Here is a 19,729-nt window from a genome sequence, read left to right as displayed (position 1 = left end):
TGTTTTTTGCAAAATCTCGTGTAGTACACCAAGAAACACCGCCATTCCTTTGCTCATGTCTTTCCAAGCGCAATTGCCGCAAAAAAGCTGCTGCAAAGCTGCATACATAAGCGCGAAGCTTTGTCAAGCTTTCAGCCTTACATAGTTTTGAGTTTTCACATCCCTTTCTTTTTTGTTTTTCTAAATTTTTCAAGTTTTTTTTTTAATTATTATTTTTCAAGTATGTCAAGCTGGTTGTGTGGTATGCCTGTTTCCAGCGCTGAGTTGTGGGCTTTTAAAGCGTGAAAGCTTTTGCTAGCTAACCAACTTTCGCCTGCTGAAGTTTCATACTTCCAGCGTCGTAGCGAAGTTTCTGCCGCAAGAGCTTTCATGTGTTGCTATTACTTGTTCGCTTTTTGTTAATTTTATTTTATTTTATTTCATTCATAAAAGCTTCACGATTGATGTTGTCAAAAGCTTCCTTTCGTTAGTATTACTTTTTTGTGACTTAATATATTATGTTTAGTAGAGTGTTAAGCTTTTAATTGTAGAGTTGTATGAGATTCTCGGCGTCGGCGAATGAAATGAACATCCCCGTGGCCTAGAATTCTAAGCGGTAGGCGGCACAAGATGTCTCGTGATCCTGCAAGTTAATTGTGCAACGCGATGCTGAAGGCGACAAATCAATGCGACACTTGGCTAAAAGCTCCTCATTCTCGGCGACCCAATAGCCGAGCACATCGGTGTCGTATGTGGGTATTATGGTGACCTCTGCAACAGAAAATAAGAGAAAATAAATCAGCTCGAATTCATTTACTTTACGCCCGCGCAACTTACCCAACTCTTTGTCCTCCCACGTCTGCTTAGCCTCCAACAGTGCATCGTACACCTGCCGGCTGGGCTCGGTGCCCGAGAAGACATAGTAACGCGCGCGCACGCGCTTGAAGAATTCGACGTGTGAGTAGTAGGAGTTGCCATTGTGTGGTACGTAGGTGAGATCCACATACACTGGGGCCGGTTTCTTGGCCTTATTTGGCGATTCGGAACGTTTGCGCAGATTTTTTTCGTTGTTCAGTCGGGTTTTGGTAGCCACTAGCCGGCGTTCCTTTTTCGGTGTGGTGCGCACATCACCCTCGACGGGCAGCGGTGCAGGTGATGGCAGTCCTAGGGGTTTACCCCATTCCTTCAGTGGGTCTTTAGGCAGTGCTCCGGTAGCGGTAGTTGTTGTCGTCGTAGTTGTGGTGGTCTCGCTGGCAGCTATAGAACTGGCGCTGTCTGCGCTTACGCTGGTAGTGGTCGTAGTTGTAGTAATTGTTGTCTTGCTGTCTTTACTTTCTGTTGCGCTTTCGACTTTGCTGGTGCTGCTCGCTGCTGTGCCCGGCTCGGTGAAGCGCGTCTTCTGCACATCCACAAGCGGGAATTTAGGCTTTTCTACGCTAGCAACACTTTGCTCCACCTCTTCCGCTTTCGAGGGTGAGTACGAGTACTTGGCAGTCACCGAAGACATCACATCAGCGCCGCGCACTTGTACATGCTCCTCAAGCGCCTTCTCGAAATCCATATCGGCTTCTTCCAGGAATTTATGATCGCCACTGTCAACACTGGCGCGTGTACCACCGCTGATTATCTGACGACTGGCGGAAGTCTGGCTAGTGCTTTCAAAGCTTTCCGTTGATTGGCTGGCAGGTGAGTCGGCAACGTAGGTGCGTGTGGTTACCGTATGCGTCGTGGTGCCACAGATTGGTATAGGTGCTGTGGGCTTTGCGTCAAAGCTATCAGGCAGCGCACCATAGAATGAGGTGCTCATCGGGTCGGGAATTTTCTGCAGGCAGCTGGCGGTTGTGGACGAAATTGCGCGCGCGGCTGAGTGCTCTTCGCTGCCATATTGTGGTGGTATGTCATCTTGACTGTCGTCTACGTCAAAGTCGGAGCGTTTACTCACACCCGAGCTGGAGCGCTGCAATTCGTAGCTGGCACCGTGTGAGGATGCAATGCTGCGTGGTGAAGCGGGCAACTCATCATCGCTCATGTAGGCGCCGGTCATGCGTTCATCGTCGCTCCCGGGTGTGGAAGAGCGGTAGGTGCCTCGCAGAATTGCTACCTCCTTGGGCAGTATGTGGTCGCTCTTGTCGCTCTCGCTGGTAGTGCGTGTTGTGGTCACAGTTACTTTTTCGCCATCCGGCTCAGTGGTGTCTGTGGTGGTGACAGTCTTTTCTTCCATGACTATTTCTTTGCCATCGCTGGAGATCACCTTTGTCACTGTGGTTATTGTTGTTGTTATGATTTTCTCGGTGCTGCTGCTGAGTGCGGTTGTCTTCTCGATGCCGCGCTGTTCATGCAAGTCGGGTAATAGTTCTTCGGCGAATTCTTGTGCAGAAAAGGCGCCAGAGCTGGTGGCCTCGGTAATGGTAGCGGTCATGGTCTTCAGATCATCTTTCGTGACGCGCGGAAATGGCGAAGTAGGCTTGGGTGAAGACTCGGATGTATCTGAAAAGGAACCGCGACCTTTTGGTGTCGGTATTGATTGACTCTCAGAGGTAAGTGCACCTGGACTGGACTTACCGCTAAAATCTTTTGGTGATAGGGGACCGCTCACAGACGCCGCGCTGCTGCCGCACGTTTCGCTCAACGTTGTGGTTGTGGCTGTGCTGGCGCATGTTGTCGAGTGTCTTATGCCTGGACTCACTGGCGCAGTGGGTGGAGTTTTCGGATCGCTCCCCAGTGGTTGTGTAAGTATTATGGTATCCAATTGTGTTGATGTCTTTGACTTGAGCTCCGAGCTAGCTGAGCTAACCTGCTCGCTGGACCTCAGCACTTGACTATGTGTGGTTGTCGTGATAGATGATTTGATTTCTTCCACGGATTCTGCATGCTCTTCACTTTCCTCCTCTAGTTTCTCAAATGCTCCTACTTCCTCGGATGGCTTATAGATGCTAGTCATCATTATTGTGGCTATAGACTTGGAACGCCCCTCTTTCACACTAACTACGCCGTCATCCTTATCATCGTCTTCGTGATCGCTATGCGTGTTTCGTCCGTCACTCGTTTGACTGAATTCGGACCCTCTTCTCGAGCTGTCTTTTATACTGGCCGCAAAATCGGATGCTCTACGCGATGCGGTGGTGGACTTGACTGTAGCGCTTGCAGTAGTCTTCTCTAGACTTTCATCCGAAGATTTTGAAGTTTTTGCATCGCTTACTAAGCTCTCCTTGGTCGAGATGATTTTCTCGGTTGCTAGGAATTCAGCAACGGTCTCTTTTAAGCTTTCTTTGCTGTCGAGTTCTGCGGTACTACTTTGCTTGGCAGTTGTCTTTGAAGAGTGTGAGTCTGTCTGAATTTCACTTACGACGGATTCCGACGAACATTCCTCCGAATGTGTCATCAAATCTTCAGTCTGGGAAACGAATTCTGTTTTCACAGTCTTGACTAGAGATTCCTCAGATTTTTTCTCTTCAGCAGTTCGACTACTTTCCTTCTCGGTTGCAAAACTGATAAGCGATTCTCTTGATGAACTATCTTCCACCTTAACACTACTCACTGATTCGCTGTGAGATTCCTGCCGTAGTTGGGTACGCACTGAGGAGTCAATAGATTTGCTCACAACTGTCGATGCCTCTGTACAAGAAGATAGTGTGTGCGCTAATTTAAAGGAATCTGCTTTCTTTTGAATACCGGAGGTTTGGCTCGAACTGGAAATGGCTTCAGAAGTTTCCTGTGTTATTGTTGCCACCTTAGATTTAGACTCGCCATGCTCTTCAGTCAGGCGAATGGCGGCTGATTCGCTAACTATTTGTATTCGGGCCTCTACTGATTCTTCTTTATGACTTTGCGCACTTGACCCCGCGGACTCTACCACTTTCTCTTCCGTTATACTAGCATGTCTGGCGACTGACTCGCAACGAGAAACTTCTTTTGGCGCCGTTGCTGTTTTGTCAATATTAATAGATTCAACAGGGGACTGAACTGATGCAGGGCGTGATTGAACCGCTTCCTCCATCTTTTCTTCTTTGGCGCTTACGTGGCTGGATTCAGGTCGAGAAGATTCTTTGGAAGAAATTGGGGACTTATCATCTTTCTTGCTTTCAGCTGCAGAAATAACCGACTCTCGGCGAGAATCTGCGGTTTCTTTCTTCTTAGATTCGACAGTTGAGAGTACTGATTCAGGCCGAAACTTGACAGATTCTTCAACTTTCTCTCCTTCGGTGCTGGCAACAGATTCTGGCCGCGAAGTTTCTTTCGACGAAGCTGGAGCCTTATCATCCTTCTTGCTTTCTGCAGTGGAGACAACCGACTCTCGGCGAGATTCTAAGGATTCTTCCTTCTTACTTTCGGCGGACGAGAGTACTGATTCCAGCCGAGATTCGACGGAATCTTCAGTCTTCTCTTCTTTGGTGCTAGCAACAGATTCTGGCCGTGAGGATTGCTTGGATGAAGCTGGAGATTTATCATCTTTTTTGCTTGCAGCAGTAGAAAGAACCGACTCTCTGCGAGACTCTGCGGTTTCTTCCTTCTTACTTTCGGTAGTCGAGAGTACAGATTCCCGTCGAGATTCGACGGACTCTTCAACCTTTTCTTCTTTAGTGCTAGCAACAGATTCTGGCCGTGAGGATTGCTTGGATGAAGCTGGAGATTTATCATCTTTTTTGCTTGCAGCAGTAGAAAGAACCGACTCTCTGCGAGACTCTGCGGTTTCTTCCTTCTTACTTTCGGCAGTCGAGAGTAGTGATTCCCGCCGTGACTCAACGGTCTCTTCAATCTTCTCCTCTTTTGTGCTAGCAACAGATTCTGGTCGTGAGTGTTCCTTGGATGGAACTGGAGACTTGTCGTCCTTCTTGCTTTCTACAGTAGATTGGACCGACTCTCGGCGAGACTCTGCGGTTTCTTCCTTCTTACTTTCAACAGTCGAGAGTACTGATTCCCGTCGAGATTCGACGGACTCTTCAACCTTTTCTTCTTTAGTGCTAGCAACAGATTCTGGTCGTGAGGGTTCCTTGGATAGAGATGGAGACTTGTCGTCCTTCTTGCTTTCAGCAGTAGAAAGAACCGACTCTCGGCGAGACTCAGCACTACCTTCCTTCTTACTTTCGGTAGTCGAGAGTACAGATTCCCGTCGAGATTCGACGGACTCTTCAACCTTATCTTCTTTAGTGCTTGCAACAGATTCTGGTCGTGAGGGTTCCTTGGATGGAGCTGGAGACTTGTCGTCCTTCTTGCTTTCAGCAGTAGAAAGAACCGACTCCCGGCGAGACTCTGCGGATTCTTCCTTTTTGCTTTCGGCAGTCGAGAGTACTGATTCCCGCCGTGATTCAACGGACTCTTCAATTTTCTCCTCTTTTGTGCTAGCAACAGATTCTGCTCGTGAGGGTTCCTTGGATGGAGCTAGAGACTTGTCGTCCTTCGTGCTTGCAGCAGCAGAAAGAACCGACTCCCGGCGAGACTCTACGGATTCTTCTTTTTTGCTTTCGTCAGTCGAGAGTACTGATTCCCGCCGTGATCCAGCGGACTCTTCAATCTTCTCTTCTTTGGTGCTAGCAACCGATTCTGGTCGTGAGGGTTCCTTGGATGGAACTGGAGACTTATCGTCCTTCTTGCTTTCTGCTGTAGAAAGAACCGACTCTCGACGGGACTCTGCCGCTTCTTCCTTCTTACTTTCGGCAGTTGAGATGACTGATTCCCGCCGAGATTCGACGGACTCTTCAATCTTCTCTTCTTTGGTGCCAGCAACAGATTCTGGTCGTGCGGGTTCCTTGGATGGAACTGGAGATTTATCATCTTTTTTGCTTGCATCAGTAGAAAGAACCGACTCTCGGCGAGACTCTGCGGTGTCTTCCTTCTTACTTTCAGCAGTCGAGAGTACTGATTCTCGGCGGGATTCAACGGACTCTTCAATCTTCTCTTCTTTGGTGCTAGCAACAGATTCTGGTCCTGAGGGTTCCTTGGGTGAAGCTGGAGATTTATCATCTTTTTTGCTTGCAGCAGTAGAAAGAACCGACTCTCGGCGAGACTCCGCGGTTTCTTCCTTCTTACTTTCAGCAGTAGAGAGTACTGATTCCCGCCGAGATTCAACGGACTCTTCAACTTTCTCTTCTTTAGTGCTAGCAACAGATTCTGGTCGTGAGGGTTCCTTGGATGGCACTGGAGACTTATCGTCCTTCTTGCTTTCTTCAGTAGAAAGAACGGACTCTCGCCGAGTCTCTGCGGTTTCTTCCTTCTTACTTTCAGCAGTGGAGAGTACTGATTCCCGGCGGGATTCAACGGACTCTTCAATCTTCTCTTCTTTGGTGCTAGCTACAGATTCTGGTCGTGAGGGTTCCTTGGATGGAACTGGAGATTTATCATCTTTTTTGCTTGCAGAAGTAGAAAGAACCGACTCTCGGCGAGACTCTGCGGTTTCTTCCTTCTTACTTTCAGCAGTAGAGAGTACTGATTCCCGCCGAGATTCAACGGACTCTTCAACTTTCTCTTCTTTAGTGCTAGCACCAGATTCTGGGCGTGAGGGTTCCTTGGATGGAACTGGAGACTTATCGCCCTTCTTGCTTTCGGCAGTAGAAATAACCGACTCTCGGCGAGATTCTGTGGTTTCTTCCTTCTTACTTTCGGCAATCGAGAGTACTGATTCCCGCCGAGATTCGACCGACTCTTCAATCTTCTCCTCTTTAGTGCTAGTAACAGATTCTGGTCGTGAGGGTTCCTTGGATGGCACTGGAGACTTATCGTCCTTCTTGCTTTCTTCAGTAGAAAGAACGGACTCTCGCCGAGTCTCTGCGGTTTCTTCCTTCTTACTTTCAGCAGTGGAGAGTACTGATTCCCGGCGGGATTCAACGGACTCTTCAATCTTCTCTTCTTTGGTGCTAGCTACAGATTCTGGTCGTGAGGGTTCCTTGGATGGAACTGGAGATTTATCATCTTTTTTGCTTGCAGAAGTAGAAAGAACCGACTCTCGGCGAGACTCTGCGGTTTCTTCCTTTTTACTTTCAGCAGTAGAGAGTACTGATTCCCGCCGAGATTCAACGGATTCTTCAACTTTCTCGTCTTTAGTGCTAGCAACAGATTCTGGGCGTGAGGGTTCCTTGGATGGAACTGGGGAGTTATCACCCTTCTTGCTTTCTGCAGTAGAAAGAACCGACTCTCGGCGAGACTCAGCGGTTTCTTCCTTCTTACTTTCAGCAGTAGAGAGTACTGATCCCCGCCGAGATTCAACGGACTCTTCAACCTTCTCTTCTTTAGTGCTGGCATTAGATTCTGGTCGTGAGGGTTCCTTGGATGGGACTGGAGACTTATCGCCCTTCTTGCTTTCTGCAGTAGAAAGAACCGACTCTCGGCGAGACTCAGCGGTTTCTTCCTTCTTACTTTCAGCAGTAGAGAGTACTGATTCCCGCCGAGATTCAACGGACTCTTCAACCTTCTCTTCTTTAGTGCTAGCAACAGATTCTGGGCGTGAGGGTTCCTTGGATGGAACTGGGGACTTATCGTCCTTCTTGCTTTCTGCAGTAGAAAGAACCGACTCTCGGCGAGACTCTGCGGTTTCTTCCTTCTTACTTTCAGCAGTAGAGAGTACTGATTCCCGCCGAGATTCAACGGACTCTTCAACCTTCTCTTCTTTAGTGCTGGCAACAGATTCTGGTCGTGAGGGTTCCTTGGATGGGACTGGAGTCTTATCGCCCTTCTTGCTTTCTGCAGTAGAAAGAACCGACTCTCGGCGAGATTCTGTGGTTTCTTCCTTCTTACTTTCGGCAATAGAGAGTACTGTTTCCCGCCGAGATTCGACCGACTCTTCAATCTTCTCCTCTTTGGTGCTAGTAACAGATTCTGGTCGTGAGGGTTCCTTTGATGGAGCTGGAGACTCGTCGTCTTTCTTGCTTTCTGCGGCAGACATAACCGACTCCCGGCGAGACTCTGAAGATTCTTCCTTCTTGCTTTCGGCAGTCGAGAGTACAGATTCTCGCCGACATTCGACGGACTCTTCAATCTTCTCTTCTCTGATGCTAGCAGCAGATTCTGGTCGTGAAGGTTCCTTGGATGTAGCTGGAGACTTATCATCCTTCTTGCTTTCAGCAGTAGAAAGAACCGACTCTCGGCGAGACTCTGCTGTTTCTTCCTTCTTACTTTCGGCAGTCGAGATTACTGATTCTCGCCGAGATTCGACGGACTCTTCAATCTTCTCTTCTTTGGAGCTAGCAACAGATTCTGGTCGTGAGGGTTCCTTGGATGGAACTGGGGACTTATCGTCCTTTTTGCTTTCTGCAGTAGCAAGAACCGACTCTCGGCGAGACTCTGCGGTTTCTTCCTTCTTACTTTCAGCAGTCGAGAGTACTGATTCCCGCCGAGATTCAACGGACTCTTCAATCTTCTCTTCTTTGGAGCTAGCAACAGATTCTGGTCGTGAGGGTTCCTTGGATGGGACTGGAGACTTATCGTCCTTCTTGCTTTCAGCAGTAGAAAGATCCGACTCTCGGCGAGACTCTGCGGTTTCTTCCTTCTTACTTTCAGCAGTCGAGAGTACTGATTCCCGCCGAGATTCAACGGACTCTTCAATCTTCTCTTCTTTGGAGCTAGCAACAGATTCTGGTCGTGAGGGTTCCTTGGATGGGACTGGAGACTTATCGTCCTTCTTGCTTTCAGCAGTAGAAAGATCCGACTCTCGGCGAGACTCTGCCGCTTCTTCCTTCTTTTTTTCGGCAGTCGAGATTACTGATTCTCGCCGAGATTCGACGGACTCTTCAATCTTCTCTTCTTTGGGGCTAGCAACAGATTCTGGTCGTGAGGGTTCCTTGGATGAAGCTGGAGATTTATCATCTTTTTTGCTTACAGCAGTAGAAAGAACTGACTCTCGGCGAGACTCTGCGGTTTCTTCCTTCTTACTTTCAGCAGTCGAGAGTACTGATTCCCGCCGAGATTCGACGGACTCTTCAATCTGCTCTTCTTTGGAGCTAGCAACAGATTCTGGTCGTGAGGGTTCCTTGGATGAAGCTGGAGATTTATCATCTTTTTTGCTTACAGCAGTAGAAAGAACTGACTCTCGGCGAGACTCTGCGGTTTCTTCCTTCTTACTTTCAGCAGTCGAGAGTACTGATTCCCGCCGAGACTCCACAGACTCTGCAACATTCTCTTCTTTGGTGCTGGCAACGGATTCAGGTCGTGAGGTTTCTTTGGATGTAGCTGAAGACTTTTCATCCTTTTTGCTTTCGGCTGTAGAAACAATCGACGTTCTGCGGGATGCTGCAGTTTCCACCTCTTTGTCTTCAATATTCTCTTCTTTGGTGCTTGCAACCGATTCTGGTCTTGAGGATTCTTTGGATGGAGCTGATGACTTCTCCTCTTTCTTGCCGTTGGTAGTGGCGACAACTGATTCTGGTTTTGAAACAGTGGTTTCTTCAACCTTTTCAGATTTTGTGATATCAATAGTGACAACTTCAGTAGCGTCTTTAGTTTCAGCAACTTTGCGCAACATTTTTTCTGACTCTTCTACTTTATCCTTTTCTTCAATAGAAATGGGCCCAGAACGCAATTCAGGGGAAGACTTTTCTGAATCGTCAGCGGCTGCATCTTCTTGGAAGTGTTTATAATCGATGTCAAGTGGTTTGATGGGTGAGGTCTTTTCTGCTATCGCTTCGGGAACCATTGTTGGTGTAAAAACTATGCTGCCCTTAGGACAGATGTCTATTTCCTCTCCGCCATCTTCGCTGCTGGCCGTTACCAACATACGCTGAACAGTAGCACTTTCTTGCTCTTGTTCTTCTGGTGTTTTAAGGCGTTGCTCTAACTTTTGCTCATCGAAGTCGGGTATAATTTCAGTGATGTCTTTCTCGGACTTCAGCACCTTCGCCACATCGGCTACAATCTTGAATACCTCTACTTCACGTGGTGACACCGGTCGCAGTGGCTGCTCCATTTCCAATGCTGGTTTGGTCGTTGGTGGCGAAACCCTATGCTCCTCATCTTCTTCTTTGATATCATGCAAAATGGTTTCATCGCGCTCAGTAAGTGTCACCTTGAACTCTGGGGATTCTACCGTAGTTATGTGTGTTTCACGCAATTCGGTCGAGAATGTGCCCAATTCGAGTGGTAGTTTGGAAGATGGCGGCACCGACTCGAGTTCTACTTTCTCGGATTTTGTTATTTCTTCTGTGACCTCTTTTGGCTCTTCTTGTTTCTTCTCCGCTGTACCAAAAATACTGCTCTTGACGTCCTCGAAAAAACCGCTAATGCCACCGGAAATATCGGATTTCGCGGTATCAATAGCGGCGCTAGCGCGTTTCGTTACTTCTTCTGTGGTTTCTTGCGTGTCGTCTATGAGCTTGCTCACACTTTCGGTGACGCTTTTCATTTTTTCTTCCGCAGCTTCTTTCACTTCTTCAACTTTTTCTGTTGCTGCTTTAACTTTGTCAGCTGCTGTCGTTTGGATATCTTTAATTGTCATGGTTACGGCAGCCACCTCCGCAATGATTTCTTTCTCAGCCGCCTGTGCTTCCTCCGTCGCCTGTGCTTTTACCTCTTCAAGCTTCTCAGACACTGCGTCAGTGGTTTTTATTACTGCCTCAGAAACTGGTGTTATTTTGTCTTCAACGGCCTTCGAAACTTCTTCTACCTTCTCGGTGACTTCCTTGGTTACCGAGGTAGTTATGTCTTCGGCGACTTGCTTCACGTCTTCTACTGCTTTAGTTACTTCTTCAACCTTCTGCGAAATTTCTTCGACTACTGTTTTACCTTTTTCTTCAGCAGATTTTTTCAAGTCCTCTACTTTTGCAGTTATTTCTTCTTCTTCCTTTGCAACCACTTCGCCAGCAGTTGTTGTAAGTTCGTCCAGTTTTTGTGCTCCTTCTTCGGCTTTCTTGGTTACCTCTTCAGCGACAGATTTGGTTTTTTCCTCTACTTTTTCTGTCTCTTCTTCTATTTCCTTAACCAGTTCTTTAGCTATAGATTTGGTGCTTTCTTCAACTTCTTTCTTAGCTTCTTCAATGGTTGTGATCACTTCATCAACGTCAGCTGTGGTTTTGTCTTCCGGTTTCTCACTGATTTCGTCGACTTTGCTAATAAATTCAACGGTCGCCATTTTTGCCTTATCTTCAACTGCTTCTTTTAAAGCTTCGATTGTCTTTGTTACTTCTTCGAGCACAGTCTCTGCTTTGCGTTTACCCATTTCGGTTACTTCATCTACAGTCTTCACAGATTCATCGACCACATCTTTTTCGGTTATCTTGACAGCCTCGCCGATGTCAGTTTCTACCTTTTCTTCTACTCCCTCAGCAACTTCCATCGAGGTTTTGATAGAATCTGCCACTGAAGCCTTAACTTCGTCTTCTACACTCGCGACCTTTTCTTTTTCGGCTTCTTCTGCATCTGCGCCAATATCAATTAAGTCCTTAGCTTCGTCCACCGGACTCGAGACAGTTTCCGTAACACTGAGTGCAGCGCTTTCCGCAGGTGCCTTTGTGTCATCTTGGAGTTTGCCTGTGGCTTTTACAGCCTCAGGAAACTCACCATCAGCCACATCTACAGGAGTTGATTTAGTTGGCAGCTTAACTTCTAGTTTAGCACTTTCCATATCCAATGCTAATTGAAGATCTTCCATCCTAATTGCCGCTTTGTCAACGGGAGTTGATTCAGTTTCGACTTCTTCCTCCTCGATTGGTGATTTGTCACCTTTAATACTACCAACAACGGATTCTGGTCGAGAAGCTTCTTTGGAAGCGACTGGTGATTTGTCATCCTTTACACTTTCCGCTACTGACTCTGCGCGTGAGGCTACCTTGGAAGGAGCTGGAGATTTCTCGTCTTTCATGCTCTCTGCAGCGGACGTCGGCTTTGAAGCAGCTGGAGATTTTTCGTCTTTCATGCTCTCGGCTGTAGACGCCGGTTTGGAAGCAATTGGTGACTTGTCGTCCTTTACACTTCCGGCTACGGACTCTGGGCGTGAGGCTTCCTTGGAAGAAGCTTGGGATTTCTCGTCCTTCACACTCTCGGCCGCGGACGCTGGCTTGGAAGCAATTGGCCACTTCTCATCCTTCACACTTTCCGCCACAGACTCTGGTCGTGAAACTTCCTTGGAAGCAGCTGCTGATATCTCATCTTTAACGCTCTCAGCAGCCGAGGCCGGCTTTGAAGCGATTGGCGACTTGTCGTCTTTGGAACTATCAGCGACGGAAACTGGTCGCGAGGCTTCCTGGGAAGCGTCTGCAGATTTCTCGTCCTTTACGCTCTCGGCAGCAGAAGCGTGTGGCGATTTTTCCTCTTTTACACTCTCGGCAACTGATTCTGGTCGTGAGGATTCCTTGGAAGCAGCTGGCGATTTCTCATCGTTGACACTCTCGGCAGCAGATGCTGGTTTGGAAGTGATTGGCGACTTGTCGTCCTTCACATGCTCGACCACGGATTCTGGACGGGAGGTTTCCTTGGAAGCAGTTGGAGACTTTTCATCTTTCAAGCTATCGGCGACGGAAGCGGCTGGAGTTGTTTCCTTTGTTTCGGTTGGTGATTTTTCATCTTTTATCCTCGTCGCGTCAGATCCTGGTTTTGAGTCCCGCTCCTCCTTAACTTCCCCTTCTGAAGGTCGTCTGGAACTCTCTTTGGAGATTGCTGCAGATTTTGCAACTTCAGGGCTTTCAGGACGTGGTGCTACCTCGGAAGGCTCTGCAACTAGCTCTTTCGCTTCATCGATTGGAGTTGATACTGTTTCTGCACTACCGACAGTTGCTTCCTCTGCGGGAGCTTGTTTTGTTTCGACAGTTTTTTCTTTAGTCTCTGGGAATTCGCCTTCGGCAACATCTACTGGAGTTGACGTTGTTGGAAGTTTGCTTTCGGGTGTAACTTTTTCTAGCAAAAGTTCTTCTAGTTGTATCTTAGTTGGGGCTTTATCAACTGGGGACGAAACGGTTTCGGCTTCCCCTTTATCAGCTTCATCTTGCACACTTTCTGCAACAGATGCGGGACGAGAAACTTCCTTAGAGGTGATTGGGGATTTTTCATCTTTGATACTTTCAGCGACGGATTCCGGCCTGGATGTTTCTTTCGAAGCTACTGGTGACTTTTCATCTTTGACGCTAGCAGCAGCAGACTCCGGTTTTGAAGCCACAGGCGACTTTTCATCCTTGACACTTTCGGCAGCAGACGCGGGTCTTGAAGGTTCTTTCGAAGCGATTGGAGATTTATCCTCTTTTACACTCTCAGCAGCTGAAGCGGGTGGCGAAACTTCTTTCGAAGCTACTGGTGACTTTTCATCTTTGACACTTTCGGCAGCAGACGCGGGTCGTGAAGGTTCTTTCGAAGCGATTGGAGATTTATCCTCTTTTACACTCTCAGCAGCAGAAGCGGGTGGCGAAACTTCTTTCGAAGCTACAGGCGACTTTTCATCTTTGACGCTCGCAGCAGCAGACTCCGGTTTTGAAGCCCCTGGCGACTTTTCATCTTTGACGCTCGCAGCAGCAGATTCCGGTTTTGAAGCTACTGGTGACTTTTCATCTTTGACGCTTTCGGCAGCGGACTCTGGCCTAGAAGGCTCTTTTGAAGCAAGAGGAGATTCATCTTGTTTTACACTCTCGGAAACGGACTCAGGCCTTGAAACTTCTTTCGAAACCTCTGGCGACTTTTCATCTTTAACGCTTGCAGCAGCAGATTCCGGTTTTGAAGCCACTGGTGACTTCTCATCTTTTACGCTCGTTGCGGCAGATTCTGGTCTGGAAGGTTCTTTTGAGGCAAGAGCAGATTTATCATCTTTCTCACTAACGGAAACTGATTCAGGCCTTGAAACTTCTGTCGAAGCCTCTGGCGACTTTTCATCTTTGACGTTCGCATCAGCGGTCTCTGGCTGCAATGCGACAGGTGACTTCTCATCCTTCACGCTCGCAACAGCAGAATCCGATTTTGAAGCCACTGGCGACTTCTCATCTTTGACGCTCGTAGTGGCAGATTCTGCTTTCGAAGTAAATGGAGATATTTCTTCTTTGACGTCATCGACACTCGATACCTCTTTAACGACCACAGGAGATTGCTTGACTTTCTCTTCTGGAACTGTATCCTCAGATGGTCCTCGGGAGCTGTCTTTGGTGATGGCTGGTGACTTTTCTCCTTCAGGGCTTTCAGGACGCGAAACCATGGAAGCAGTGTCAGTTTTGAGATCTTTTGCTTCGTCTACTGGTGTAGAAACTGTTTCTGCACCTGAAACAGCAGTGTCTTCTGCGGGAACTTTTTTACTTTCAGTGGATGTCTCTTTAACTTCGGGGAAATCGCCTTCGGCTACGTCAACCGGACTAGACGACGTTGGCAGTTTGGCATCGCTTTTCACAACTTCTAGGTCTAGTGTAAGCGCGGATGGATCAATCTTAACTGGAGCTGTGTCAACAGGAGATGACACAGTCTCCGCTTCTAATTTATCAGCTTCATCAGCAACAGAAGCTGGCCGAGAGGCTTCCGTAGATACGGGAGCTGATTTTTCATCTTTAACGCTTTCAGCAACGGACTCCGGCCTTGAAACCTCCTTCGACGCGGTGGGCGATTTGTCATCTTTAACGCTTTCGGGAATCGAGCCAGATTGCGATGGTTCTTTGGAGGTAGCCGCAGACTTTTCATCTTTAACACTCTCAACAGCAGATTCTCGACGTGAAGCTTCGGCCGATGGAAGCGCGGACTTTTCATCCGTTACCGCAGATGCCCTACGAGAAGTTCCATCTGATGCTGCTGGTGATTTTTCATCAATGCTACTTTCAAATGTGGAAGCTTCTTTTGGTGAGGGAGTAGGTTTTACCCCTTTCTTCTCATCCTGATCTAATACAACAGACGCTTTACGAGATTCTGATTTAGCCTGAACTTCTTTGATTTCTTGTGAGGCTTTTCTGCTTGCTTGTAGGGACTTCTGCATTTCCACCTCAATAGCTTCTTCAATAGTCGCAGGACTATCGATGGAGACAGTGTCCTCTAGATCCTTGGGCTTAGTGGAATCAATAGCTGCAAGTACATGGGCAGGTAATTCATCTTCAGATGTAACTTCACTGCCCCCCTTTTCTTCAGGTGTGCTTGTCGACTTGCGCGATTCTTTTGCAGCTGTCTCTTCTGTGACAGTGGAAGGTTCCTTCTTGGTAGGTGAAGCTGTTTTTTCTTCGGGTGAAGTGACTTTCTCAGCTGGAGAAGGAGCTTTTTCAGAGGGCGATGGTGGCTTCTCTGTAGAAGATGCGGCTTTTTCTGAGGGTGAAGTAGCCTTTTCAGCAGGAGATGGTTCCTTCTCAGCTGGGGATACGTCTTTTTCTGAAAGAGATGATGCCTTATCTGCAGGAGAAGCATCCTTCTCAGCTGGTGATATATCTTTTAAGGCAGGCGATGATGCCTCCTCTGTAGGGAATGCAGGTTTCTCTGCAGGCGAAGGTGCTTTCTCAGCTGGGGATATATCTTTTCCAGCCGGCGATGGTGCCCTCTCTTCAAGGGGAGCACATTTTTCTGCAGGCGAAGGTGCCTTCTCAGCTGAAGATATATCTTTTTCGGCTGGTGACCCTACCTTCTCAGTAGGAGATACAGATTTTTCTGAAGGCGACGCCGCCTTTTCAGCAGGAGATAGTTCCACCTCAGCTGGGGATACATCTTTTCTGGCAGGCGATGGTGCCTCCTCTGTAGGGGATGTAGGTTTCTCTGCAGGCGATGGTGCCTTCTCAGCTGGAGATACATCTTTTTCGGCAGGTGAAGGTACATCAGCAGGAGATACAGATTTATCTGAAGACGAAGCAGCCTTTTCAGCAGGAGATGGTTCCACCTCAGCTGGGGATACGTCTTTTTCGGGAAGAGATGATGCCTTCTCTGCAGGGGAAGCAGGTTTTTCTGCAGGCGAACTTTCCTTCTCAACTGGGGATACATCGTTTTCGGCAGGTGAAGGTACTTTCTCAGTAGGAGATAGAGGTTTCTCTGATGGTGAAGCAGCCTTTTCAGCAGGTGATGGTTCCACCTCAGCTGGGGGTACATCTTTTTCAGCAGGCGATGGGGCCTTCTCTGTAGGGGATTCCGGTTTCTCTGCGGGTGAAGGCGACTTCTCAGCTGGGGAAGCGGGTTTTTCTGCAGGCGAAGGTGCCTTCTCAGCTGGGGATACATCTTTTTCTGCAGGCGAAGGTGCCTTCTCAGCTGGCAATACATCTTTTTCTGCAGGCGATGGCTCCTTCTCTGTAGGCGATGCGGGTCTCTCTGGGGGTGAAGCAGCCTTTTCAGCAGGCGAAGGTGCCTTCTCAGCTGGGGATACCTCTTTTTCCGCAGGCGATGGCTCCTTCTCTGTAGGCGATGCGGGTTTCTCTGGGCGTGAAGTTGCCTTATCAGCTAGGGATAGAGTTTTTTCAGCAGGTGAAGGTTCCTTTTCAGCTGGTGATACATCTTTTTCGGCAGGCGATGGTGCCTTCTCAGTAGGGGACACATCTTTTTCAGCAGGCGATGGTGCCTTCTCAGTGGGAGATGCTGGTTGCTCTGCGGGTGAAGCCGACTTCTCAGCTGGGGATACAGTCTTTTCGGCAGGCGATAGTGTTTTCTCTGCAGGGGATGAAGGTTTCTCTTCAGGCGAAGGTATGGTAACAGCTGGAGAAACGGATTTTTCGGCAGGCGATGGGGCCTTGTCTGTAGGAGAAGCTAGTAGCTCTGCTGGTGAAGCTGCCTCCTCAGCTGGGGATGCAGGTGTTTCGGAAGGCGATGGTGGCTTCTCAGCTGGCGAAACAGATTTTTTAGCAGGCGATAATACTTTCTCTGAATGAGATGGTGGTTTTTCTGCGGGTGAAGCGGACGACTTTTTCTCTGCAATATTTTTTTCGACTTCGACTTCCGCTTCGGTTTCCTCTTTTTCTTCAACTTCTACTTCCTTCTCCTCATATGTATCTTTTTCCTCAGCTTCTTTTTCCTCTTTTGTAATTTCTTCTTTGTGTGAAATAACCTTTCCACTATCCTGAGTGTCTTTTTCGTACACACCCAAGTCAGCTTCCTCGTGCACCGGTAAGTCAGCGACTTCATCTGGAGTCTTCACCACATCGCGTAAGAGGTTCTGTTGAGCTTCGAAGGTCATCTTCATTGGTAGCACACGTTCCGCAGTGGCTAAACCGACAATTACTGGCTCCGCGACCTTCTCAATGACAATACCAGCTGCCGTTACAATGGGTTCCGTTGGCTTAGCGGCCAAAGCCTCAGCTCCAGCTGCATGCTCGGCCTCCTTTGTTTCCTCCTTCACATACTTTTCTTCAATAACAAGGTCTTCTTTGATTTCATCAAGCGGTATGCGTTCGTCTTCAGGAAGCGTTGGCGCTGTGGTAGCGCCCGACTCGATTGTGGCGGAGAACTTTTCTTCTGGTAGACTTTCTTGTAGGTTGGCAGGTAGGATCTCAGGTTGTTCTATGGGTTCATCTTTGGTGTCGGAAGTTTTCTTAGCGCTGCTTATTTTTTCCTCATGCGTGGGCGAGGAGAGTTCTTCCTCAGCTTTAATTTGTTCTTCAGTGCGCGTAGTGACTATATCTTTGGCTGCAGTGATTATTTCTTGTACTTCAGCTTTAATCTCTGACTTGTCAGGTATGGTTATCTTGTGTTCAGGTTCTGCAGCCTTCTCTTCATCATCGACTTCCTCTTCTCCAGCTTCTGCCTCCGCTTCAGCACCCTCTAGCCGTGCCTTGCGCTCTTCGGCCTCAGCTTTGGCAATTGCAGCTTCGATTTCCTCTTCGGCGCTCTTTTTGCGTTTCTTTTCCGACTCTTGGGAATCGCGCTGATGCTTTTGTATTTCTTCTTCCTTCGTTATGCTGCTCTCTTGCTCTACTATCGAGTCCTCAGTGTACTGATCGATTTCTTCTTTTTCAATTATCAGATACTCTTCCTCCTCCTCGGCCTCAGTAGTGCTGTCCTGCTTGGAGATCTTGCGCATTTCCGCAGCCAACTGCTTCTGACGTTTCATTTCATCGCGGCTAAAGACCGCTTCGATTTCCCGCACGACCTCTTGCTCTTCCTTCAGATCATCGAGTTCGCGTTGCTTTTCGGCGTCGAGTTCTTGTGAGGCGGTCAAGTCCTGCAGCTTCTTGGCAGCAGTCGCCTCATCGGCTGATGGCGTGGAAACCAAACTGGAGTCGGTGGTGCCACCTTTGTCCAAACGCGACTTTTTCAAATCCGCTTTGGGTTTAACTGATTTGATGGGACTGCCAGGTGCACGCTTCGTTGGCGAAGCACCGCGTGGCCGCCGTGAAATTGGCTTACGCTGCTGCACTTGTTGTTGCTGGGTACGTGTCTCTTTGCGTTCAGCAGCACTGGTACGCGTGGTCTCGCGGCGTGTTGTTGTGGTAGTAGAGGTGCTGGTAGCCTGACGTGTAGCTTGTTGCTTGGACTCGAGCACCTTGCGATTGTTAGCATCTTTGGCGCTCTTGGCCGGCGTGCTGCTGGGGCTAGATTTGGTAGCGCGTGTAACTACACGCGGCTTAACATCACGCGGTTTTGTTGCTGCGGGCTCTTTACGTGGCGTAGCAGTTGGTGAGGCCTTCTTATCCGCGGTCAAATCCTTCCTAAGGCCCTTGCGCTCCATTGATTTCGGCGGTTTGGTATCGATGCGGGAACGCACTACAGGCTTTACCTCGGCACGTGGCTTGTCAGGTTTACCCTTGCCGGCTTTGCTGGGTTTAATGACTTCGGGTGTTGGCGTTTCCTCTTTTTGTGGTGCAGCTTGTTGCTGTGGCTTCACTATAACCACCTCAACCTTCTTCTCGCTTTCGGCCTCCTTCTCTTTGTTATCCTCTTCAGCCGCTTCACCATCCGGTTTATCTTCCTCTTTGCTCTCTGCTTCAACTACCGGCTCAGGTACAGCCTCATCACCGGTTTCAGCGGCAGGTTCGTCAGTGTCCACGGAGTCTTCCTTCTTCTGCAGACCAATCTTCTCGACTTCAGCCTCAGCCTTTCCAATCTTGGTCTCTTCTATTACTTGGGCGGCAGTGGCTGCGGCCTCTTTTGCTTTATTGTCCTGCTGTATAGCCACGGCAGCTGCAGCAACCGGCGCAAATCTACCAATTGCTTTGGACGGTACGCCCATCGGCTCGATAGGCGCTCCAATGGCGGACTTGAATGTCTTACGTGTCGTCACCACAGTCTGTATAGTTGGTGCAATAGACTTGGCAGTACATGTAGAGTGTTTCATGAATTCCAAATGCTTGAGCTTTTCCAAACCTTCCTGTATCTTAAAATCTGGTGTGCTGCCGGGGAAGAGTATACGGGTAATGGTGTCATCTGGGTTGGCTGGCTGCCAGACAAGCAATGCACAAATGGACACCAAGTTCTGCAGTGGGAAGTTGAACTCGCGCGAATCGCGCGCGGCGAATAAGCGTTGATCGCCTGAGTGCCATTTTGCTAAAAACTCTTTAACCTCTTTGGAATCGCGAGCGGGGCTGATCACATACATATCCAATGTGCCATGGCCAACTTTGTGGTACAAATTGATAGGGTCTTGATTGCGATAGCAGGTTTGCGGCTTCAGGTCCAGCGACTTCAGATCACTTACTAAATTGTGGCCATGTTCGAAGAGATCAACTAAAAGAGGGTCGCGATCCTTATCACCGTCGGGACTGGGCAGGCCACCCTTGCGATCGGGCACGTTACCGAAGAAATGTCCGATTTGTGGATAGACGTGAGCGTCACGCTTACGCGAAACCACCGAACTTATGCCCTGAATGTTGCTGTTGTTAAGGCGTGTCAAGAGGACGGCATCCAAGCGATCCAAGTGGCGTACGAAATCCCAGAAGCAAGCCTTGCGGTTGAAACCGCCGTCGACTGGGGA

The 19,729-nt window shown here is 48.5% G+C and overlaps 1 protein-coding gene across 1 annotated transcript in view; it reads right to left on the bottom strand.

Moving 5' to 3' along the window:
• Positions 1-476: 476 nt before the first annotated feature.
• futsch (microtubule-associated protein futsch) overlaps positions 477-19,729 on the bottom strand; it is a 221,540-nt gene continuing 202,287 nt past the window's right edge. The window contains exons 6-8 of the mRNA XM_017619273.1: positions 7,382-19,722; positions 817-5,056; positions 477-750 (exon numbers count right to left, since the gene is read on the bottom strand). Of these exons, the coding sequence (XP_017474762.1) occupies positions 581-750; positions 817-5,056; positions 7,382-19,722 (16,751 nt within the window). The 3' untranslated portion in view covers positions 477-580. The remainder of the gene's footprint in view (positions 751-816; positions 5,057-7,381; positions 19,723-19,729) is intronic.

This window comes from Rhagoletis zephyria, unplaced genomic scaffold, assembly GCF_001687245.7.
Source record: "Rhagoletis zephyria isolate East Lansing unplaced genomic scaffold, Rhagoletis_zephyria_1.1 Rzeph_scaffold_00036, whole genome shotgun sequence".
Taxonomy (NCBI): domain Eukaryota; kingdom Metazoa; phylum Arthropoda; class Insecta; order Diptera; family Tephritidae; genus Rhagoletis; species Rhagoletis zephyria.
Note: the sequence above shows the minus strand (reverse complement) of the source record. Positions and strands in the feature narration are given on the sequence as shown.